Raw genomic sequence first — 25,122 nt, 5'->3', positions numbered from 1 at the left:
CAACAGCAATAAAGGGTTCTCATCATCATCTCATCATCAAATAGAACTTTAAATATAAAACAAGCACGCACAGAAGTCAAAATAAGACATACATATAAAATTATTATATTAAATAAGTATAAAAGGCAGATACAATTAAAATGAGGCATTCCTAAATGACACAATTAACATGATTGCACTTCGCACAACACACAGTGATATGAAATAATTGTCATCTAAATCAGGACCTTCCTTGCCTTCCTTGATGCAAAGTCATCAATAATGTCATATGAAATCTGGCCAGCAATTGCATGATTAATGCTGATGATGGCAAGGCCAGTGAGGCGTTCCTGAGACATAGTGGACCTCAGATATGTCTTCACAAGTTTCAGCTTTGAAAAGCTCCTCTCTGCTGAAGCCACAGTTACAGGTAGAGTAACTGCAATTCTCAGAGCAATGCACAAATTTGGGTATATTTCTGAGTTCACTGTCATGCACAAAGTTCAGCAGCTCAAGACAGGTCATAGATTTTGATGGTAAGTCAGACGAATTCTTAATCTCCTGTGCAAGCTCTCCGGCATCCAAGTCTGATTGGTCCTGAAAAAGCTAAGTAGCACCGAGGGTCTTACACTGTTCAGTGAGGTCATCATTTGAGAGATTTGGAAAATGTGTCAGTCCTCCAGATTTCTCTCCCACATTTTCCAATGTGGTGAATCTCTCTTGGATGGAAGACACTGCAGCATCAACAACAACATTAAAAAAGGTCACCTCCAGCTTCTTTAAGTCATCACTCAATGGCTCATCAAATGATTTGTGAGAGAAGTGCCGCTTTGTAGATCTCTGTCTTTTCTGCTGTAGAACAGCCTCTACGTTCATGTCCTCACACATATCCTTGGGTGACATTTGTGCAGATGCAAAGCCTGTTGCCCTGTAGTTGCGCGAGAATTGAATGATAGCAGTGAGACGAGTCAGCGCCGCTTTCCATCTTATTTTCTCAGCCTGCAGAAGTGCCATCTCTTGTTTGTTAATTGTTTCACCATTTTTAATCCTCACTACCAGCTCTTTCCATGCTTTCATGGAGTTATGGTGTTCAGGACTATTGTCACGTGAGGTGAGAAGAGAACTGGCATGCTTCCAATCTATCAGCCCAGAACTTGTTAAACTGATGTGTCTTTTAGAAAACAAAAAAAAGCAAAAAAGGCTGTTGTTTTTCTCAGAATATACTAGCCAGCTTTTAGGCATCTTTTCACCGCTAACTAGTGTTTTCTTAAAATACTGCTGGTGGCAACTTCTTCCATCACCCTCATTTCTAGGAAAAACAAAGTCAGGTGCTACCTTACTTGGTCCTTTGCAAACCAGCTGTATTCGAATGCTGTCAGTGATATCTGAAGGCCAGTTTGCAGGTTTTGTAGGCAGGAGCTCATCCTCAGGGGGTTGAGCTCCAGGCATTTCTATGAGCATACATTTGCATTAGTATACACAAGTTATTTTGAATACACAGCATTCATCGTGCCGGAACAGTCGTTGCAAAATATTTTGCGACACACCCACACACTCAGGCTACGCACAATCACACCTGAAGTGGCTGCTATTGGCTCTTCATCCTCGGGATCAGACATTTGTGGAGACACATATGTGGCTGAGGAGGTGGACGGCTCCTCATCTTGGGAGGTGGCAGTGGCAGAGGGTGCTCCAAAATGTTTCAGAAGTGCCCCTGAATAGAAACCCACTATAAAACTCTGATACATGCATGCATCATTTTCATGTTTAAAACAAACATATGATTTTGCCCAATTTATCAAATATTCAGAATTATATGTATAACAAGCATTTAATTGAATAGTCTATCACAACATCGCTGTTTGGAAGCAATGCATTACTCTGTAATTGCACTAAGGTGACTTTCCTAAATAATGATAAAAAAAAAAAAAATCCTTATAGTGTAAGGGATTTTTTTTGCTAAGTCAGCTAGACTACAACAGAATTCTGTCGTCCGGTTTTCGCACAAGATAGTATGCAAACGGCTAACAAACAGCCATTATAATTCGTCATACACTGAGAATAGGACACAAATCAAAAGTACTTGTCCATCTTCCATCTGTGTTAATTTTGTACTCCAATATCAACACCCATCCCCCAACCTGAGAGTCTGGTGCTTTTGTGTTTGTTTCTTCCGTGTTTTTGGGTTACACGATCAATCTCGTCCCCCACCTGCAAATTTTTTTTGTTCAGACCAAATGTGCCAACTTGAGTGAGGATTGATAGTTTGATCAATGAAGCCATGCATCTCCAGGTAATGGGGGCACATTACCTGCATTGTGAGGGATTGTCAGTTAGGGCACTACGGCCATGTGGCACGTTTCCCTGAGGGTGATCCGGGTCGCAGGATCCTCATTGCTGAGGACCCAAGCGGCTGGACCAGGCCAAGGGGACGCCCACGTACATGTAACACCTACTGTAGCTGTGGCAGATGGATTGCCGATGGATTGGTAGAACTGGACCGTGTATTTACCTAGGGGGTCGCCGGCCAGGATCCCGAGGAGATTCGCTGTGTGGTGGTTGACTTCATACATACAGATTCGATTTTATATCTTACATGAAATGCAAAACACAACAATAATCCTGATGTACTTTTCTGAAAATCTGTAACAATAGAGTGAAGGAACTGATCAAAGGCTGGGTTACTCATATATGGTATGATGAATACAATTAAGTGTTTGTTTAACCCTTTAGCTAAAAAACACACACACAAATTCCATAGCACAGCTGATTATATATATTTTATATATTTTAATCATCCAGCGATATTGTTTAACGTTGTTTCGTTGTTCACATTTCGTGGTGTGTCAACAATGATCAATGAAAAACAAATTAAATTGTTGTTATTCCAGTCCTCCTGCCTGTCGTCTGCCTCAGTCTGTCTGTGGCTGAAGGAGCACAGATGCCCTCCCCAGCTTCCAGATGTCTCTGTATGGTAAAGTGCAGCAGTGTCTATTGGTATCATGGTCTCAGAAAAGAACAGCAGAAAATGACAGGAACAAATGTCCATCATCTGATACTCGGACTCCTGGTGACAGACAAGTAGTCTCTTCCCGCCTCCCAGCCCAGCATTCACCAAATAGCTATAGAGACACTGTTGCATATGCATGAGCTCCTACATAATTGTTAGACTGAACATGTTTCCTTTGTGTGGTTACATTGCAGCATTCTTAGAAAACTAAGAAAGTATCCCAGTGTTCTGTAAGCACTGTACATTTTAGGGAAAGAATTTGAGGGGGGGTGTACTTGAGGTTACCCACCAGGCAGGTGGGTTTATCTCCTCCTGGGTGGCCATGGGGCTACCGAGGTGCAGCGTGCTGTACGATGCAGGGGTGCGCAGGCACTACGCAGCAGCTGAAGTCTCTGTTGGCTCTGCTCATGTCCTGGGCGCTAAACCAGCTGCCTGTCCCCGCATCGTAACACTCCACCTTGGTTGTAACCCAGACGTCATCAGAGCTGCCCATCACAAACAGGAGGTCATCCACCACTGCGATGCCAAAACGGCCTCGTGCCGTGAACATGGGGGCCACAGCACGCCAGTGGTTCATCGCAGGGTCATAGGCCTCGACGCTCCGCAGGTAATGTGACCCGTTGGAACCGCCCATTGGGGAGACACCAAAAGCAAGTGATCACTCAGGTACCAAAAGGATAAGCAAATATCAGCTTTACCAAAGTCTCAAACTTTTCAGGAATTTTAGTCCTATGAAAGCAGGCTTCCATTGTCTCACAAGCTTATAACTCATTTGTGTTAAAGACACGTGAACCTAACTGTACCAAAGACAGGGATTAGGGTGGAGGGAAAACCAGCAGAATTAGGGGAAAATCTTGAGCCTTCAAAAAAGACTCCTTATGCTCATATATTTTGCTTTTATTATTATTATTACTAAAAATGGCATTTGTAGTTAAACAGACACTGACAAAAACAACAATTATGTCTGGAACTAGAGAATATAAAACTGTGATCAGAAATCGAAACTTTACTACCCGAGCTTGTAGCAGAGTCCCCCAACATATTCGTTTATAACCCAGAAATGAATGCAGGGAGGCTAAAGAGGGTGGTATATATTTTGTACATGCATTCAGATAAGCCTTCACAGTGAGTTATTCTGACACTGAACATTTTGTTTGGTTTAAGGGAATCACAATCCATGACAGTAGCAAAGACAGATAGGTAAAACTTGAAACTTGTCACCTATGGTTCAAGGTGCAAGAAAGGAGTCACTCACCACATAAATTTTCCCGTGATAAGCAGCGACCCTAAGGCCACGTGGGCGAGTGCTCATGAGAGCGATTATGGTCCATTCGCCAGTGAGTGGGTCATAGCACTCCACAGTAGCATGTGTATCAGCTCCATTGTAGCCGCCACAGATATATATCTAAGAAAACCAATTCAAAAGTGATGAGTGTCATGATGTACATGATTGAGATGGAGATCCAGAAAGTACAGGGTCGTAGTGAACCTGGAGCCGACCACAGGAAGCACATGGCACAAGGTAGGAGATTTACAGATAAAGTTCACCGTGACACAAACATAGAAGTATGTGCAATGGATAGTGTAGGACAGGGTTCCCCAATTTCCGTACTAGCGGGCCAGAATCCAATGCAGCTTGCAGATTTCCCATCTCGAGCAAACTATAATCAGCTAATTACTAAGTTTACTAGGTGTGTTTGAATAGGGAAATTTATCTGCAAACTGTTTGGAATCTGGCCCCCAGGGCCGGTATTGGGGAACACCATTTCATCTATCTCACAAGTCTTGGACTTGAGAATGAGGGTAAACACAGTCAGACGCCCTCCCATTAACCTACCTTGCCATTTAAGGTGGTGGCACTGGCATCGTGTCGCCGCTCATGCATGGGCTGGATAATGGTCCGTTCATTAGTTTCCGGGTCGTAGCGCTCGGCTGTGTTGAAGCGCATGAGGCCGTCAAACCCCCCAATGCAGTACACGTATCCATGTAAGTATACTGTGCCATGGCCGGACTGGCGCCTCTCCACCTGCGTAACATCCACCCAGCGGTCGGCCCGGGAGTCGTACGCATCAATCCAGGTGGTTGGGTGGTCAACCCAGCCACCAATAGCCAACAGGATGTCAGAGGGCTGGCGTGGGCGGGTCAACGGGTTTTCAGAATTTGGGCTTTTAAATTCAAGTTCATACATGGCCCTTAAGACGTCGTTGACAATGGGCTTGCACGCCGCATTGGCCTTCACTAGATCGTTCATTTTAATGTTCTTCATAAAATATTCCAGATCCATGCGAGCCATCTGAACCTACACAGGAAACAAGAACGAGAGAATGTCCATGAGTTCTTTGATGTTTTTTTTATATATCACTGGAAAAGAGGAACTCTTGAGATAAAAGATCGAACAGCATGTCCAAATTGTAATTTCTCATTTTCATAAGGCTTTAGCTGAAGCCATTTACTTTGAAAGTCTCACTTGTGTCAGCTACAACTTTTTTTAATGTAAGACATTTGAGTGTGTTGTTTTGGAAGCCCAGGTTGTAGACTTATGGGACATGAAAATCTCTAACTACAGTAAAGGAATTTGGTGAATGAACATTTTATTGTTATATCCACATGTCAGTAAGAATGTTGTATAATTATAGTCACCTTGGGCAATATAACTGAAATGTGGGCCTCTCGGGTGGCAGGCTCGTGCTCGATCCACCGGAGGATGGCGTCAAACACAACATCCTCCTGTCTGACATTCAACTCAACCTTCTCAATGATGACACAAAGCTGTTGGAGGGACAGATCCATGAACTCCTCTGAGTTGGTGGCAACCTCATTGAAGTTCTTCAGAATGAAGCTGAAGGAAGACTGGTGCAGCTCGTTGAGGCAGTAGCCATCAGCGAGTTTAAAAAGGCTAATGCAGTTCTGGGTTAGGGTTAGGGTTGGTCGTGCAGGAAGTCGCTACAGAGCTGCACAATGCCCAGGATGTTCAGCTGATCGGCGGCCGCCAGGAGGTTCTCCACGTTGTCAGTCGTGACAAGCACAGAGTACGCGTAGGCGTACTCGATGATCTGCTGCATCGTATCTGGGGAAACGCCTGGGAAGTGGTAGTCCCGTTTTCCTGAATCCTTCCAGTCACCGGTTAACAAAGCCCTGAAGGACAGTACAGATGTGAGTCATGTAATTAATAATAGGGTTTGCAGACAAAGTTAACAAGGGATTTTCTAATTCTTAAGTTGAGGAACCTCCACTACAGATAATCACATATGTACTTAAGAACTAGGAACCAGGACAGAAAGGACTTTAATATTTTTTTTTTGCGGCAGTGGGTCCCCATAAAATTTTTCACTTGGATCTGTGGGCAGTCACCTGCAATATTAGTTTGCCTTTGATTGACGTGGTCCCATTTCAATATTTTTATACTACTACTATAATAATAATAATTATTATACTAATAATTTTAAGTATTATTTTTATTATCATTATATGTCCAATGTTAAGGTGGTTCACTTAATAACTAGCTCAGAAATATTTCTTATTAGCCCTGTACTCTAATTTAACACAATTATGCATTTATGAAACTTTCTGTCATCACAGACGCTCATTGCCGGGGACAAATCATTGCTAAAGAAACAAAACTAACATTGAATGTAAGAAAACAATATATGTGATGTTTAGTAAATTCATTTGAGTTAAAATTGTGTTAAAATTTCTAACACCGATGTTTAAAGGGACTTTAAGGGACTAGTTCATATGTATGCACGTGTATTTTGTGACAAATGTTTTATCACCTATGGAAAAAAAAATAAAGTACATGTATAATTAAAAAGTTTTAGATTTTTCCTATAGGCTTTTCCTTTGAGTAAAAAAAAGCAGTGAAAACGGGCTTTCAGGTAATTTACCTGGAAAAATAAAGTTTAAATAAATGAAATAAATGCTCTAATAGTACACGTAAGTTAGTGGTTTATTTATTGTTAGTTACTGTAATGTTGTGCTGCTTTATTTCTTTAATCGTCTAGTCTATGAGGAAGGCATTCAAGTACGAATTGCAATGTATTTTGTACATGACAATAAACTCTTAATCCTTGGAATAAATGTATTTGATCTTTTTCCTGGCAACTCTCTTTTTATACAGGGCCATTATATACAATAGTTAATTTTTTTCACTGCTGAGAGTTTGTATCAGGACTTGGTTATTGTAAATTTAATGTGCATGCAGGTGTTATTTGTATAGATTCATCTACACCCTTCTGGCAGTGCTGCTATCGCAGTCAGGTCTCGCACACTTCGAGCAGTAGTTTTTACTCCACCCCTGCAGCCGCCGGCAGATGGCGCTCCACGTCCCGTCAGCTGCACACAGACCTAAGTCCAAGTCGTTAGTCCAACGCACCCATAGTCTTGTGATGACATGTGATTGAGAAAATGTCATCAGGTGGCTGTTTAGCGGTTCAGAGGATTAGCTGGACTTGATTTTGACTGAATGACACCTGGAGGAAGTTTTAAGGGTAGAGAACCTTGTTTAGAAGCAAGAAGGGGAGAGAGACGGCGGGGTTGTTTCGTGAGGCAGGGACGGTGTTGGATGCTCAGTTGACAAGAAAGGATGTTTTGTGCCATGTTGGATTGACTTTCGGATGGAGTGACCAGCGAGGGACGTGTGGAAAGACTTTGTGTGCGTTTTCGGTGGGCTTTTGGGACGCAGATACCCACAGACTGATCTACGGACATACGGGATGGTCTTGGCGGCTACTGGACAGAGGGAAGTTCGGTGGTTGTTTTAATCTTAGATCCTGTGAGTGTGTGTGTGTGTGTGTGTGAGAGAGAGAGAGAGAGAGAGAGAGAGAGAGAGAGAGGGGATTAGGGAGGTATATTTACTATGGTTTAGCGTGGAAAGTGGGTGGCTTATTGGGAATGTTTTATGTATTGAGCATTTATTTATGCATAATAACGAGGTATGTTAGTCTAACCTATCCCTGCTTTAGACCTTTTGGGGGGTATGCAACACTGCATGATGGTGGGTGGCGCTAGCTGCTGGCTTGGTGCTCCGTAGGTTAGATAGCATAACCCGTATTCCTGCCTGCATTCACTTGAACCTGGTATCTTTTATGAACAGTATATTTAGTAAAGAATAAAGGAAAGTGTATTTGTTACCGTGTTCTGTGTGGGTTTTTGTGAGGAATCTGGGGACGACGACCTGACCGGTTAAAAGAGGCGGTGGCAGCGTAAGGAAATTGCTGTGACATTACAGTCTATTGGGTGGGTTTCCTGGTAACGGTGACTCTTAGCATCTTGCGAAGACTTCAAAGGTAAACCTTACAACGAGAACACGTGTGTACTTTTCTAGGCGTGCTTCTAGAACAATCCCATAAGACGTTGCTTAAGGGACAGCTTGACTGCGGAATGAAAGAATGTGGTGTTCTCTGTAAATACAACACTGCAGGAAAGCTTCACAATCAGGATTGAGGAGAGCCTAAAAATGAGACGCAATTTGAATAATCTAACCGTAAATTAGATTTTCGCTGATCGGGTGCAGGATCCCGCCTCCCCAGCTTGTAGTATTGTTATATTTTATGTTCGAATTTAATCTGTCTGAATTAAATCAATCACACGTAGACACGTTTTAACTCCTCGCTTCTTTACTTTCCTCCCATCCTGTGTCTCCTCCACAACATTCCCCACTGTTGCAAATAACACCGTTCCCCTGGTTATTTTATTACATTCAGTACATGACATCCCCCCTTCACTTGGACATGAACTTGATGTCATCCAGAACTTTACTTCTATTCAAATCAATATTTCCTGTCATAAGTAGTCTAAACACTCCACTTAACATGAACTCAAATGACCTTCCTTCTTCAAATGGCAACTCCTTATTTTCAACTAAACCTTTTATCATTGTTCCTATGTAACCCAATACTGCATTGAACTAATGGTTTAAAACGTAACTTCTCAATCTTATCCTTAACTGTATTACTTTCGTCTGAACTCATTCAGCAACATACTGTAAACACGTCTGTTGACAAGAGCAATCAACCTTATCAAACAATACCCAAAACTTAGCTAAGGACAAAGTCTTTCAGTCTCTCAGGAGGCTTTCTCTGCCTCTGAGGCCTACAGGTAGGTGTGGAAGGCTCGTCTGTCTCGGCTGGCCCTGCCAGACATTCGGAAGAGTTCATGGCCTGTTGCTGTTCTGGGTAGATTGCAGCCTTGGTATCTTCCAATTCTCCTGCCCCGTGCTGGTCTGTGATGTATCTCTTCACAAAGGTTGTATTCCGACTGTACTGAGCTCCATCAGGCGATTCCACAGTCACTTGGTTTCCTTTCTTTTTGACTACTGTGTGTGGTCTTTTGTTGAAAGTTGTAGTGAACTTGTCCACCTTTTGTTGTCGCAGCACCACTTTGTCTCCTACATTCACGTTGGAGTATTCTGCATTCCTCCGTTCATCTGCATAGAGCTTATAAAGCCCTTTTTGTTCTCCATCCCTGTCTCTCACTTCTAAATCCATGAAATCTGGTGTGATCTCAGGCAGCTTGCCTCTCATCTTTCTGTTGAACAAAAGTTCAGCAGGACTTTTTCCTGTTGTGTTGTGTGCAATCCCTCGGTACACTGTGACATATCGCCTGAGTTCTTTCTGCCAATCCAATCCGGCAGATTGCGCGATTCTGATTCTTTTCATGAGCGAGCTATTTTGGCGTTCCACTTCACCATTTGCCTGAGCCCATTTTGGTGTCGTTCTGAGGTGCACAATTCCTTTTTCTGCACAATAGTCTCTGAACTCATTTGACTTAAACTGTGGCCCATTGTCAGACTTCAGTGTCACTGGAAGTCCATGTCTGCTAAACATGTTTTCAAGACTGTCAATCACTGTTTCAGGTTTTGTAGAAGTGAGCACATCATACTCATAATATCTACTGTAATAATCCACCACAACCAGTATAGAGTGTTTCGACGGCAGGGGTCCTAACAGATCAATGGCTAACGCTTGCCACGGACCTTCTGGAAGTGGCGTTGGCCTTAGTGGCTCGGGTGCATCGGGACGTGATGTAATCTGACACCCGTGACATGCTTTACAGTATTTCTCTGCAGCTTTGTCGATTCCGGGCCACCAAACCTTGCTTCTGAGGTGTTGCTTCGTGCCTACAATCCCTAAATGTCCTTCATGTGCCAGCATAAGTGCTCTTGCACGTAAAGCACTTGGCAGCACAATGCGTGTCCCTCTCAGCACAATGTAGCCCATTACACAAAGTTCACCTGCAACAGGTGCATATGACATACATTTTTCAAAATGTCCTGTCTTTATGGCCTCTCTCACCTCTATCAGTTCCGAGTCAGTTCTTGAGGCTTCTTCCACCTCTCTAGCTGTCAGAGCACTGGGGATGGCATTCACCGTGACAAACCGCACATATTCCTCCGATTCTTGTGTGTGTTTTTCTTTCATGGCTGTCTCCCCCATCAGCCTTGACAGTGAGTCAGCAATGTTTTGACTTCCAGGCACATATATAACTTTGAAGTTGTATGGCTGTAATCGCAACACCCATCTCTCCACCCGGGCACAGGGTTTTGACCGCGGCCCATATATTGACTCCAAGGGTTTGTGATCAGTGACCAGTTCAAATTGTCGGCCGTACACATAAGGATGTAGTCGCTCACAAGCCCACACAAGAGCTAAGGCCTCTTTCTCAGTTTGAGAATATCTTCTCTCACAGTCACTCAAGCTTCTACTCACGTAGCATATAGGAACCATCTCGCTCTGCTGACGCTGAACAAGCACAGCGCCGAGGCCTACTGGGCTTGCATCTACAATCACTCTTGTTGGTGCCTCTTTATCAAAGTATGCTAGAGTTCCAGCTTTCGCTAAGGCTTCTTTCAGCTTATTGAAAGCTTTTCTTTGCTCTGAGCTAAACACAAACCTTGTTCCATTTCTGATCAGACGTCTCAACGGTTCTGCCACCGTTGCAAATCCTGGAATGAATCGACTGCTGTAGCTCACGAGACCTAGAAAGCTTCTCACTTCAGATGCCCTTTCAGGCTCTCTGGCTTCTGCTATTGCTCTGACCCTCTCTGATGTAGGTCCAATGCCTTTGTCTGTTAGCAGTATTCCCATGAACACTAAGCGATCCATATTGAACTCACATTTGTCAGGATTCAAAGTGAGTCCACTCTGTTGTAAACGCTCCATAACGGCTTGCAGACGCTGGTGATGTGTCTCTGGGTCCGCCGCATGAACAACAATGTCATCTGAGATGTTTTCGACGCCCTCTATTCCAGCTAGTGCAGAGGCAATTTCATGTTGGTACTGCTCACTTGCTGAAGACACTCCAAAGATCAGGCGCTTGTATCTGTAGACTCCATTGTGTATGGCAAATGTCGTGATTTCACGTGATGCTGGGGTCAATTCCAATTGGTGATAGCCCCACTTCAGATCCAGTTTGCTGAAGACTTTAGATCCGTTCATGCTCTGCAGAATTTCGTCCACAGTTGGAATGGGGTATCTCTCTCTTACTATGGCTCGGTTTGCTTGACGCATGTCAAGGCACAGCCTTATTTCAGAGTTTGCTTTAGGCACAATGACTACTGGGTTAACCCATGGAGTAGGTCCCCTGACTGCTTCAATTATGTCCATGTCTAACAGCTCTTTTATCTTTCTCTCTACAGGTCCCCTTAAATTGAATGGTATCCGCCTTAAAGGCTGAGCTACTGGCTGAATGGCAGGATTTATATAAAGGCTGATTTGTTTAGTTTTTAACTTCCCTACACCCTGAAAGACATTTGGGTACTGTGATATCATCGCCTGCCTCAGGTCCTGTATTGCTGCAATGTCTGTGCCAATTTTTAGAACCCCCAGTTTTATGGCTGTATCTTTCCCTAGTAGTGGCTCCCCATGTCCTTTAATGACAATAAACTCTGAGTATTCACTAGCACTCCCAATTATTGTCTCACATTTGAATGCTCCTTTTACAGGTAGTGGCTGGTTAGATGAGTATGCATACAACTTTCTTTCTACACCCACAACATATGACTGGCATTTTATATTTTGCTTTTTTAGTTTTTCCCAGGTGTTCTCGTCAACTATGTTACATGTAGCACCAGAGTCTATGAGCATGTTCAAATTTACTCCTCCTAGGCACACATTCAGTCTGTTCTGTACTGAACTGTCCTTTATCACAAATGCATATTCAGCTTGTTCTTCAATATTGTTGACAGTCTGTTTTTTAGCGCTTTTAGTTTTGCACATTTTTGAAAAATGGTCTTTGCCATTACATTTATGGCATTTCTGTCCCTTAGCGGGACACCTTGGGTCTTTGCCAAAGTGATCTTTATTTCCACATCTATAGCAACGTTGCTGCTCAGACTTACTTGTTTGCAGATTTAGCTTTTTCTTATATTTTGTTCTGCTGTGCTTTTGGCTTATGTGATTCACACTTTCTGTCTTTGCACATGCAGACTCCTCCCGAGAGAGAGACATCTGTTCCTCGATCCTCTCACAGAGTGCTGCGATATCCAGTGCACGAGTGAGAGTGAGATCGTGTCCTTCCTCCAGGAGTTTTCGTCTCACGTAACTTGATGAACATCTTGCCATCACTGCATCGCGGATTTGATTTGCCATGTCCCCAGCAAATGAACAATCCCTCGCCGCTTGTCGTAGTCTCGTCGCGAACTGTTGTACAGTCTCCCCTTCTTTTTGCGAAAGTGCATGAAATTCTTGCCGCGCGAACGTCACATTTATCCTCGGCACAAAATAGTCATTCAGAGCCCGCACTGCACCTGCATAGTCGGCCTGTTCGTCTGTGTCCGGCAAAGTCGAGAATATATCTTGGACATCTGGCCCTGCGTGGTGCAAAAGTAATGCTCTCCTCCGTCGTAATGTTGTAGCAGGTGTATCCTCACCGATTATGAGTCCCTTTCCATCCGCAAACAGTTCGAAAGACGTTAGCCATCTCGTCCACCGCCGTCCTAGCGTGACTGGGTCTTTGAAGCACTCAAACATCGGGATACTGACTTTATCCATCTTAATAGTAGTGACTTTCCTCACGTGCATTCGCCCACTACTCGTCGCCAATGTTATATTTTATGTTCGAATTTAATCTGTCTGAATTAAATCAATCACACGTAGACACGTTTTAACTCCTCGCTTCTTTACTTTCCTCACATCCTGTGTTTCCCCCACAACATTCCCCACTGTTGCAAATAACACCGTTCCCCTGGTTATTTTATTACATTCAGTACATGACAGTATCACAGCTTTTTATTTGTATGCATACGTTCTTTAAAATGCCTGGTGCGTATGTCATTGATTTTTGGGATGAGCAATGCCACAATAGCCGAAAGATTGTGTTACTGTTATAACGTAAAAGAATGTACAATGTGCATTGATTACCTCATTAGTATTATTCCAGGGTGCTTTCTTAGGGAAAATATATTAAACTTGTATGAAATGAACCTGCAGTGTCGACTCAACCTTATCAACCAAAGTTTTGTTATACCGCGACAAGGCTGAAGTTGTCTTCTAATTCTCCGGCTTCTTCGCAGGATCCGTGCCTCCTTAAAAGGGGATGCCGTTTCGACCGAATCCTCTAGAGGGTTTCTATTGAAATTGAAGACTCCATAAATGTATTCCTTATCTCTGAAATTTGTTCTTTTAAATTAAATTTGGAATCTGAGCTGTGTATTTGATTTCTCAGATATTATTTGAAGATACGTCACTACAATTTTCAGTTTAATTCCCTCTGAAATTGGAAGTCTTTCATTAAGATGTATTGCACAAGCTGCAGTTTCTGTAACTTGTCGGATTTAAGGTACCGCAGTTTAAATGGACTTCATATTCGTTCACTTACATTTTGCCCAGACTACCTCAAATTCGACAAGATACCCCGATAAGCCAGTAACTCCGCTTCGTAGTACAGGCCGCTGTTCTCGTCTAGCTCCATTTATTTTTGTTCCTTGTTGTCCCAGTGTAGTCTTCAGAGTTAGTGGTTTGTGTTTTCTAGGGTCAGTGCCTGGTAATTGTTCCAATCGTTGCTCGTTGTCCTGCACCCTCTGTGATTGGTCGATTGTCTGATGTCCCACACTTTGATCCTCTTATTAGCCCAGTTGGCTTGTTTAACTGCCTGTCTCTGCTCAGTTGTTTACTCGGTCATTGTGTGTTCATGTTGCTGTGTGTTTTATAATCCTGCTCCCTCTGTTATACCTCGTCTGTGTATATGTATGTGTGTGCGCCGAGACACATTAGGGGATGACAAGAGGTTCAATATTAACTTCAGCTCCGGGTCTAACGCACACACACTCAACTTCACTGTGTTGCCGCCTTCGACTTCCCGCCTGTGCTGCCATAACTATATGCTACTACTGCCCTCTCGTGGTTGAATCCAAGCTATTACAGTATCTATGTATGTGTGTATTTATATGTATGTATATATAATATAGTGTGTGTGTGCAGGAATATTTCAAAGACAAGTCTGGTGGTACCTGAAGCACAGCCGTCTCTGTGTTGCACAGTTGGTTTCAGTATCCAAATGTCCCTTCAATTACAGTACGTGCTTCATTCTGATAACGCAAGATATTTTGAATGATACGGTTTGTTCTTTATAAATGTATATAATTTTATTTCAGTATTTCATTAAACAGTATGATTGAGTGAAAGGACCAGATGCTATAATAAAACATATATTGACCAGTTCTTGTCTTATCAATCTTGGAGGGACTTCCAGTTCTTGGTGATTCTGCGGTGTGTTTCATGGTATCTAAGGCCGTGGAAACTTGCCCTTCCTGCTGACACACCTTTCTGCAATATGATCCTTTTCATGTTTTTTTTTAAGCTTTCTGTGAAATATGACTTTTGGTGTAAGATACAACTGAGTAAAGGTCATGAGAGAACCTACCTGGACAGCTGAGCTTTATTTGGGGTTAATCAGTCACTTAACTGATGGCAGGTGTGTCCCCAAAAAGCCTGAATGCTGTAATTAAATCAAAAGGTGCTCCAACATAATATTAGTTTATGGGTGTGCGCACTTAGCTAGCTTATGTATGTTTCTTGTTTAAAATTTTTTCCCCCCAAACACATTTTTGTTTTTCGGTTGAATTGTATAGATTTTAGGTCACGTTAAAAGTGGAAAAAGTTTTGAAATGACTTGTGGTCAATTTTTTTTTTTTACATCATGAAAACCTGGCATGTTAACAGGGATGTGTACATTTTTTTATCTCCACTGTACCAGGGCATAACAGTGTGGAACAACTAAAATAACCAATCAGCACAGGACAACAAGAAGCAGACGGCGTAACAAGGACTGAAAGTAAGAAACCTTAAACACTAGGGGTTAATAATGCTAGAGAAGACTTGGAATAAGAGTCTAAGCAGAACAAAGTTAGACAAGCAGGTTACACCTTAAACAGGGACACAAAGAGAGACAAAAGATACTAAGGAAACCAAAAACCAATAAAACCTTAAGAGGTGAACTCATGACTGGAGGGGTTTAGCCTCTAAGCCATTTACTCAACCCATAGAGCGACGCACCAGGCGGCATGGTGGTGCAGTGGTTAGCACTGTCGCCTCACACCTCTGGGACCTGGGTTCGAGTCTCCGCCTGGGTCACATGTGTGCGGAGTTTGCATGTTCTCCCCGTGTCGTCGTGGGGTTTCCTCCGGGTACTCCGGTTTCCCCCCACAGTCCAAAAACATGCTGAGGCTAATTGGAGTTGCTGAATTGCCCATAGGTGTGCATGTGTGAGTGAATGGTGTGTGAGTGTGCCCTGCGATGGGCTGGCCCCCCATCCTGGGTTGTTCCCTGCCTCGTGCCCATTGATTCCGGGATAGGCTCCGGACCCCCCGCGACCCAATAGAATAAGCGGTTTGGAAAATGGATGGATGGATGGATAGAGCGACGCCTGCTGATCAAAAGGACACAAGACACACAGGACAGGATCGGACAGGTACTGATGCAAACGTTTAATTGTCTGGTAAAATTTAACTTCGTAGAGGTTTAGGAACTGAAGTGGTGTCCATTTAGCCATCCAACAAGATATCAGTAACTTTTTGGAGAACAGAAAAAATTCTTGTTAGTTTTTGTTTTACTTTTTTTTCTGAGCATTTTACTACACTTTCTAGCCACATAAATAGCTTTAAACATTTTCTTTGACTGCCTACGACTTTTCTTCAGTACTGTGTATGCATCTACATGCATTTCCTCAGACAGAAAAATGACCTGGAAAATGTCGTCCTTCGTTAAATTTGAGGCATTTCTGTATGCGATTAGCAGGTAATCTGGGTGTTTAATGTCATTGCATGCTTGTTGATTTTGACTCCACTCTTCTTTGTACACATTATTCTCACAAATAGAACATGACAGCTGTACAGCCAAAGGATTTATAGCATCTGCTTTACCCTGAGACACATGGGGCTCTGAGGCTCACAGCTGGGACTCAAAATGCTAAATGAGAATCACTGAATATTTACTACCACATGTATGTATGATGCCCTTATTCTTTTAAAAGTTGCACAATTTCATTTTCGTAAATACATTAATAAAACAAACCTGAGCAATTTCATAATAGGATATTATGCTTTTGCATGATTATTTGTCCAGCTATGGACATTCAGTGGCACCCCCAGAAAATATAGATTTAGATCCTTCCCTGAAGACACCCACAGCGTGAGGACCAGTAATATTACTTTTAAGGAGGAAAAGTTGCAACTACTTGAAGCTAGTCCATAGCCATACTAACAACTGAAGCATACTTTATGTTCCTCATTGGAGTTGGTACGTTCCAGCGGTCTCTTCTGCAAGCTCAGTCAGTGATGCAAACAAGAGATGTGATTAGTGCGGATATTTCTGGATGTTTGGCGCAGATTATGGTTGAGTTTCGATACAGAGGACTGTCTATACAGCATGCCAGTTACTGATGGAAGAAATCACTGAGCCATTTCTCCAGTTTATTTTAGGAACCTTGGTTCCTGTTTCTGACCTGTGTGTTCCTAGTTTGCATGTTCTCTCTCTCACGTATGGATCTGGCAGTTCTAGATTCCACCTGCAGTCCAAAGACATACAGTGAGGCTGATGGGTATGTCCAAAGTGCCTGGAGGGTGGTTTGCCCCATGATGGTCCCGGGTGAACCCAGCTTTGTGCCCTGTGTTGCCTGATAGACTCTAGTCCAGTCTGTAGTGCTGCACTGTATTCCGTGGTAGGAAGGAAGAAGTGGGGTTTGGTTAGGCTTCAGAAATATTGCATAGAGGTTATAAAAAAACGCAGCCTTGCACAGATGGCACAGAAGGGTGCAGGGGCATGTCAGATGAGCCGTGGTACCTCCTCAATGCCAGTTCTAGTGACCAGTTATCAAGCCCAGTCAAGCGGGCAGAGAGGAAATTATTCTTATTCCTCCATAAAAGTTGGTGCTCTCCTCCATGCATGGATGGATGGATGATTGCAGGAGCCCGACCATGACCTGTAGCAGCAGCGTTTGTCACCACTCAAATCACACGTTTGCCTGTGGCCCCCTGTTGGCCAGAAGCAGTTACTACACTAAATATTATGTATACACATTCCATCCATCCATCCATCCATTTTCCAAACCGCTTATCCTACTGGGTCGCGGGAGGTCCGGAGCCTATCCCGGAAGCAATGGGCACGAGGCTGGGAACAACCCAGGATGGGGGGCCAGCCCATCGCAGGGCACACTCACACACCATGCACTCTCACATGCATTCCTATGGGCAATTTAGCAAGTGCAGTTAGCCTCAGCATGTTTTTGGACTATGGGGGGAAACCGGAGTACCCGGAGGAAACCCCACGGCGACATGGGGAGAACATGCATGGCTCTCAGCGGAGGCGGTCGCACTTCTCTCCCTCTCCCTCCCCTTATCTTCCCTGCTTCGCTCCTCTCGTCTCGTCTAGTCTACTGTCTTATACTTGAGAGACTCTCTCAGCCCTGCTCTCCAAACTACGTAAAACGATGGATTTGATCAGCTGGTCTCTCAACGCAATTGACACCATCTTCTCGATGAGAAGCCTAGGTTCGGGGGAACCTGTCTGGCAGGAACGTATGCTGCTGGCTACACGATGGACGGATGGGAGCGGTGGAGGGTCGTGTGCCTGGCAGCTCTTTCCGTGGAGGACATTGAAGACATCTACCTATTCGGAACCATGATTACAGGTATTATGCTGATTGGATTAAGCATTGCCCTGGTTTATCAAAGATTGAAGAAGACGGTGACAGCCGCTCAAAGCCCCACTAGGCTGGCCGGAATGATTGATGGAGTGGGCAGAGCTGTTAGCACTCAGACTGTGAAACTGGATAACATCATGGAGAAGCTCACAGCTTTGCAAAAATTATTGGATGGCGGAGACCAGCGTGGACATTAGGGGAGTTGGAGATTACAGCTTCTCGCCCGGAAACCCAAACAACCCTATTCTATCAGGTTTTGGCTCCCCCCAATCAGCACTGGCCTCGGCCAAGGCCGCTGCTGAACTAACAACTCCCCCAGAAGAACCAGACAGTGAGACTCTCTTGCATTCCTCTCCCCCAATCCCAAGGACTGACCGCACCCTCCCCCCATCCCACGCCTTCGCTGCTTCATACCCCCAGCGTGAACAGGCGGGTCTGTGACCAGCGCCCTCGTGGCTGCAGGACCGGATGGCTGTCTGTCTGTGCTGGACTACCTCCACCTCCCCATTTCCCTCACCTGTTGCAAGTTGTGTCATTTTATGTTGTAAGGTGTAGTGACCATGTGCTTATGTTGCTGAGGTGTTTTTTTCGGTTTCTACAATGTCCTCCCCACTGGAGTACAGTCTGGGGGCTGTTTTTTTATTCTCCTCCTCTCTCCTCACGTTATTCTGTTTCTTTTCTTCTCTCTGTTTGCCCCTGTCTCCCGACCTGTCTACCCCCTGCTGTGATGTTTGTGTATATGTATGGTCGGTTGATGGCCTGTTTTTCGCTGGTACTAGTGACTAGTGACATGGTATATTGCAACAGCAATAAAGGGTTTTCATCATCATCATCGTCATCACTTTCGTTTTACTGTAATATTTTATGGGTTTTTTGTTATTTCAGTCTTAGTTATGATAATCTATCTTTTTTATATATTTTGTTTTTCCCAGAAGCTGGTGAAAAAAATATTTTGATGCGCATATGTACAGTGTATGTTAGTATATGACATGTAAAATTCCCGGATGGAGTAATGATTAATGATATATACATGTAGACTAAATGAAAATGGAAAAATGGAAATTATATAACGGGGACATATGTGCTGTAAGTGAAAATGTAAATGTTTTATGAAACAGGCCTGGGGGCTGAAGCTAATTCAGTGGTAAAGACATGAGCTCGTCTCTTGGAGGTCGACGTGAGGAGGTCTGCACTGGAAAAGACCACACTGAGTGAGTGTACCCTTATTGGTAACTGAAGGGTAACAGCGGGAAGCTGTTACCCTTCAGTCAACTTCACTATCCAATGTTGTGTCAATAGTCATGATCAGCAAGGAACATTCTTAGATATTAAAGTCGTTTACTCTGGTATTTGCACTCTGGCTGTGAATGCAGCAGCTGTCCACAGTGTAACAGGCAGGCAGGTACACAGACAGACTGACTGGCAAGCAGATAGATAGACAGACAGATGGAGAGGCAGGCAGGCAAGCAGGTAGAGAGATAGAGAGACAGGAAGGCAGATAGACAGGCAGACAGACAGACAGGCAGGTAGATAGACATGTCTAGGAGGGCAGAATGAGGCTGTGAGACCCTGATAAATACTCCTGCTTCCTGTGAGGTTTTATGTATTTCCTCTCCAGGACCAAACAGCTGTCTCCCTTCCTCCATCTCTGAGCTACAGGATGGTATGTGTCACCTAACCTCTGCACACTGCACGCAGTGATTTGCAGTGATTTGCATATGCCATAGGATGCTTGGCCCTTTGCCTCCTTCCTGATCCAAACTTCTAGGGTCTCCATGGGTAACCAGCATCCTGATGCCATGAAGAGGGTGTTGAGGAAGAGGAGAAGCTTCATGGTGTAGTAATACCAGCCACATTTAAATCAACATGTAGGAAAAAAAATCACCTGAGCTGCAAAACACATAGCAATCCAGTGGAGGCGCTGTTTGGCTCATTGAGTTTGGATGCTATGTCTATGATGGGAAGGTCACCTGTTCAATGTCACTCCTGGGCCCCTCCGTAAGGCCCTTAACCCACCGTTACTCCAGGCACTGTTTGGCCCTGCTTTCTCAAAAATGTCGCTTTTTATGAAATTGTCTGTTAAATCTAACATTCATTTAATTGATAGAAATGTGCATCACTGGTGAAAGGTAAGCAAGTACTTAACAGTGATAAATTCAGTGTCTTACTTTTAACAGGGTTCTAAATACATATATAAAGCAAGCTGTGATTGGAAAGCAGTTCATACCCAAAATGGTACAATGGCCAAAAAAATCCATCCGTCTGTGTCTGCACTCGTTCTGCCGTCTCATTCGAAACCAAAGCGGGTCGTACCTCCCACTTCACCTGGTGTCAGTCAGAACCATCCATCCATTTTCCAAACCACTTATCCTACTGGGTCGCCGGGGGTCCGGAGCCTATCCCAGAAGCAATGGGCACGAGGCTGGGAACAACCCAGGATTGGCAGCCACCAGAACATTCTGGACACTCTTTGGATGCTTTTCCCAAACTGTGTCAGCTGGGTTTGGCCCAGGTGACTGTGCTGGCTGGTTCCATCACTCTCCTCACATAGCCAGGAGACGTGTTTTGGGTCACTGTCCTGTTGATTAACAAAGAACAGGAGGTGTGTCCAAACTTTTGAACACTGTATGTAACAGAGCTACGAATCCTGAGCCTTCTGATTCTGATATACAGAAGCCCCCCCCCCCCCCCCCCCACCAAGCCCAAACCAATGCCATGCGTGTCAGCTGCATGCGTGTAGTACTGGCTGTAACGACTTGCCTGGTGACAATGTCTGTACTAGACTCACGGCCCTTGACCCCGACCCTCCTTGGTGACACAGTGGCTGGTATGACAAGAATCTCTGTTCTGTTCTTCCTATACTTGGCCAAGTCTAACCCCCCGCCTCCCCAATTCAACGCATTGACCCCATGGTCATGTGCGAAGTACCCAGTGTCTCATTCCAGGACCTAAAATATGCACCTTGGCCGTCCAGGGAGTCATGCTCCGCAAGACAGTGTTTATGTCATAGCTATGTCATGGGGGAGAGCCATTAAATAAAATGAGTTATTGTCAGACACAATTTCTAAATGATTTTAATTAATGATCCACTTTAAAGAACAAGAAGAACTACAAGAGCCTCTTTCCAGAAAATACTCAAATTGGACTTCGGCTGTGTTCAAAACGTCCGCTTGTTTGCTCGTTCACTCACTCTATAGTTTTCGCTACATAGAACATTCGCTAGAGGATAAAGGCAGATAACGGTGGATGTACTTCGTACACTAGGAGGATGTTATTTTGTAATTTTGCTACATAATTATGCACCAGAAATTTTTAATTGCTATCTCTGTCACAGAAACAAATGCCAGAATATCCCAATATATAGTGTGAAACTACAACGCTGAAAAATGTACTTGTTGATTTGTTATATATTTTGTAGGGCTGTCGAAATTAACGCGTTAATTGCGATAATTAAATTTTGGAATTAATTACGTTAGAATATTTAACTATAAGCGCAGATGAGTCGCTCCCATAATTCCAATTGTTTTGTTTACCGCGCCACTGAAAATGGAGAAGCAGGAACAGGATGGCCTTCTGGATGGGGAATTTAAATACAAGAAGAACACAGACGGGACAATAAGCAAACACGTTGTAATTTGCACTCACTGCAGTAAAGAGTTTCAGTTTCACCGTTCATATTCGAGCTTAAAATACCACCTTAATGCCAAACACGCGTTTGTCGGGGCAGCAGCTTCACCCAGCCTGCGTCAGACCACTCTGAGTGAACGCAGGCCACTCAGTAAGTCTTCTTTGGACAAACTGACCGACAATATAGCTAAATGGATAGCAAAGGACTGTAGACCGCTAAGCATTGTGGAGGACAAGGGTTTCGCGGATGTTTTAAAGGTTGCATCTCAGGACGCGTCCTACAAGCCCCCAGCGAGAAGCACAATAACTATTCGAATCCACGAACTGTATGAAACAGAGAAAAAGAAAAAAGAAGAGGCTTTAGTTCACACGGAATGCGTGGCTCTGACAGGAGACCACTGGACAACAGTGAGTAATGACAATTACCTGGGAGTTACTGCGCATTTAATCACTGAAGCCTGGGGTCTGACATCCTTTGCGCTGACTATAATGAAAACGGAAGAGCATCACTTTGCGGAGGCTTGTGCAGAGCAGTTCCAGACTGTTGCTCGCAATTGGAGCATTGAGGAGAAGGTGACAACAGTAGGCACGGACAGTGCGCGCTATATGATCGCCACGGCTCGCATCATGCCATTCAATCACATGCCGTGTACCGCGCACATTCTACAGAGATGCATCACAGTGAGCCTCACAGACAGCTTTGTCACTGCACTGGCCAAATGCCGCAAAATTGTTGGCCATTTCAAGCACAGTCCAGCAAACACAGCAGAGCTGAACGCAGAGCAGGTGTCACTGGGGCGCAAGCAGGAGCCGCTGGCCCAGGACGTGCCTACGCGCTGGAACTCCACGCTGGAGATGGTGAAGCGCTTGATCCGCAACCAAACTGCAGTAACCGCGACTCTGGATAAACAGAAGCATAAACTTGTCCTCCTGACGCCTCCAGAGTGGGACAAACTCCAGAGACTGGAGACACTTCTAGAGCCCTGCAGGTGAGCCTGTCATTGTGACCATTATTGTAGGCTTAGATTAAATGTATCAAACATGCATCTTAAATCAGTTTTGTTATTATGAAAACGTCTTATTTAAAAAATAAATGAAATCAAATATTTTATTAATATTACCTAGTATTAAAATAAGCTTTTTAAATTTGCTGTCTTATCTGTGTGTGTGTGTGTGTGTGTGTGTGTGTGTGTGTGTGTATTCCACTGCAGATATGTGACTGAACTGCTAGGAGGAGAGGCCTACGTCTCCTGCTCTGTAGTTCTACCTGCCTTCTGCCACCTGCGGCGTGTCATGGAAGTAACTGATGAGGACCCTGCATATGTGGTGAGGTTTAAAGAGAAGTTTAAGGAAGACCTCGCTTCCCGCCAGGCACATACCAACTATGCATGGCTCCAGATTGCAACTGCACTGGACCCACGTTTTAAAGACCTGCGCAGTGTGCCCAAGACTGACAGAGAAGCAGTGTGGACCACACTGGCAGGCATGCTACATGAAGACTCTCCTAGAGGATCACACACTGCAGAAGAAGGTCCAGCCAAGAAGAGGCTGAGCCTGCTGCAGATGGACTCTAACTCTGAGTCAGAGGAGGAGGTACAGCAGGACAGAGCCATACAGCGCTACAGAGCAGAGCCCTGCACTGCCTTAGAGGACTGTCCCTTACAGTGGTGGGCAGCTCATGCAGGAGCCCACAGCCAGCTGGCCCGCCTTGCTCGCAGATACCTGGCCACTCCTGCCTCCACAGTGCCCTGTGAGAGGCTGTTCTCTGTAGCAGGGCACATTGTGAACAAGAAGAGGTCTGCTCTGCACTCAGAGAACGTGGACAAGTTGGTTTGTCTCAGCAACTGGCTGAAGGATGAGTAGACCAGAGGACCGTGTGTTTAGAGCTTGTTCTATGGTTGAATGTGATTTAAACAATAAAACACCGTTGTTCATATTTTTTTGCACTAATCTACCTTACCCAAAAGGATGATTGGAGTTTTTTTCTGTTTGCCTGTTGAAGTAGGCCTATGTTCTGTGAACTTGAAAATGTATATGGATAAAACAATGTGCCTAGTGTAGGCTAGATTCAAACGGGTGGAAAACATTCAGTAACAATCCCTCACAATTATTTGAAGCCCTGTACTGCTTGTACTCACAATTAATAATAAATAAAAAAAACAAGTGTGTTAAAAACCACTATCTGTCCCGATTTTTACACACATGATATATTTAGAGTTGCGATTAATCACAATTAATTAATTTTTAGGCTTTGATTAATTTGATTAAAAATTTTAATCATTTGACAGCCCTAATATTTTGTGATAGTACTAGTTGTACTAATTGTAATACAAAACACACCAGAACATGGGCACCAACGTTGCTATTTTTGGACAAGTCCTCATTGTAATTGACATTCATTCACAACGCTTAAGTAAAAATAAAATAAAACTTTATAATGCAAATTTGTACATGTAACTCTGTTATTAATGTACTTCACTGCACTGTATCTACCTACACAAGCACGATGGGGACTGCAGCTGTAACTATGGTATTTTATATTAATGTTCAACACTATATTTATTGTGTGTTAGCTTTGCCCATGTAAAGCAATCAAATACAATAAAATGAGTTTTTAAGGCAGTGGTAGCCCTACCACTATGTAAGCACACATGCAAGTATTTAATGTGCAAGCTACTTAACGGTTAATGATTATAATTCAGACCGTGAAAAGTTTCTCAAATATGGTTTCAACACTCACGTGACAGGCCACAATGCATGATGGTCTAAGTCGACAGACGTAGGGTACAGTTTCTATACACTGCATTTTGGTGTGCCTCACACTGTTTTGCAGTGCACTGTAAAGTGGGTGAAATATATAGTTGAGAATTTGAGCAGCATTTCAAAATGACTAACTATATAGTGGACGAGTGGACATTTCAAACACAGCCTTTGATGGTGATGGTGATGATGGTGAGGATGTCTCCACTTTGCCCAGGATAGTGTGTGCATATTCCCTGCAAAGGCTGCTGCCAAGTGTGGAAAGTCAAACAGCATTAGTCTAATGAAAACATACAGAACCTCATCTTTTAATCATTCCATAAGTATGGGTTTTATCCATCCATCCATTTTCCAAACCGCTTATCCCATTGGGTCGTGGGGGGTCCGGAGCCTATCCCAGAAGCAATGGGCACGAGGCAGGGAACAACCCAGGATGGGGGGACCAGCCCATCTCAGGGCACACTCACACACCATTCACTCTCACATGCACACTTACAGGCAATTTAGTAACTCCAATCAGCCTCAGCATGTTTTTGGACTGTGGGGGGAAACCGGAGAACCCGGAGGAAACCCCACGACGACATGGGGAGAACATGCAAACTCCACACACA

At 43.9% G+C, this 25,122-nt stretch overlaps 1 protein-coding gene and 1 long non-coding RNA gene across 2 annotated transcripts; both read left to right on the top strand.

Moving 5' to 3' along the window:
* Window positions 1-16,968: 16,968 nt before the first annotated feature.
* LOC125722364 (uncharacterized) lies at window positions 16,969-19,990 on the top strand. The gene is made up of 3 exons (XR_007386338.1): window positions 16,969-18,112; window positions 19,243-19,335; window positions 19,743-19,990. It is a non-coding gene; the product is annotated as an uncharacterized LOC125722364 (long non-coding RNA).
* Window positions 19,991-22,240: 2,250 nt separating this feature from the next.
* On the top strand, window positions 22,241-23,614 carry LOC125722407 (zinc finger BED domain-containing protein 4-like). Its single transcript, XM_048998561.1, has 2 exons — window positions 22,241-22,740; window positions 22,963-23,614. The coding sequence occupies exons 1-2, from the start codon at window positions 22,241-22,243 to the stop codon at window positions 23,612-23,614; spliced, it is 1,152 nt and encodes a 383-aa protein (XP_048854518.1).
* Window positions 23,615-25,122: the final 1,508 nt, after the last annotated feature.

The sequence above is a fragment of the Brienomyrus brachyistius genome, unplaced genomic scaffold (genome assembly GCF_023856365.1).
Source record: "Brienomyrus brachyistius isolate T26 unplaced genomic scaffold, BBRACH_0.4 scaffold38, whole genome shotgun sequence".
NCBI classification, from domain to species: domain Eukaryota; kingdom Metazoa; phylum Chordata; class Actinopteri; order Osteoglossiformes; family Mormyridae; genus Brienomyrus; species Brienomyrus brachyistius.
This window is presented reverse-complemented; position numbering and strand designations above follow the sequence as displayed.

Coding starts and splice junctions, on each gene's coding strand:
- LOC125722407 (XM_048998561.1), top strand. CDS start 22,241: ATGAAAACGGAAGAGCATCACTTTGCGGAGGCTTGTGCAGAGCAGTTC. Junction 22,741..22,962: donor ACACTTCTAGAGCCCTGCAG/GTGAGCCTGTCA, acceptor ATTCCACTGCAG/ATATGTGACTGAACTGCTAG.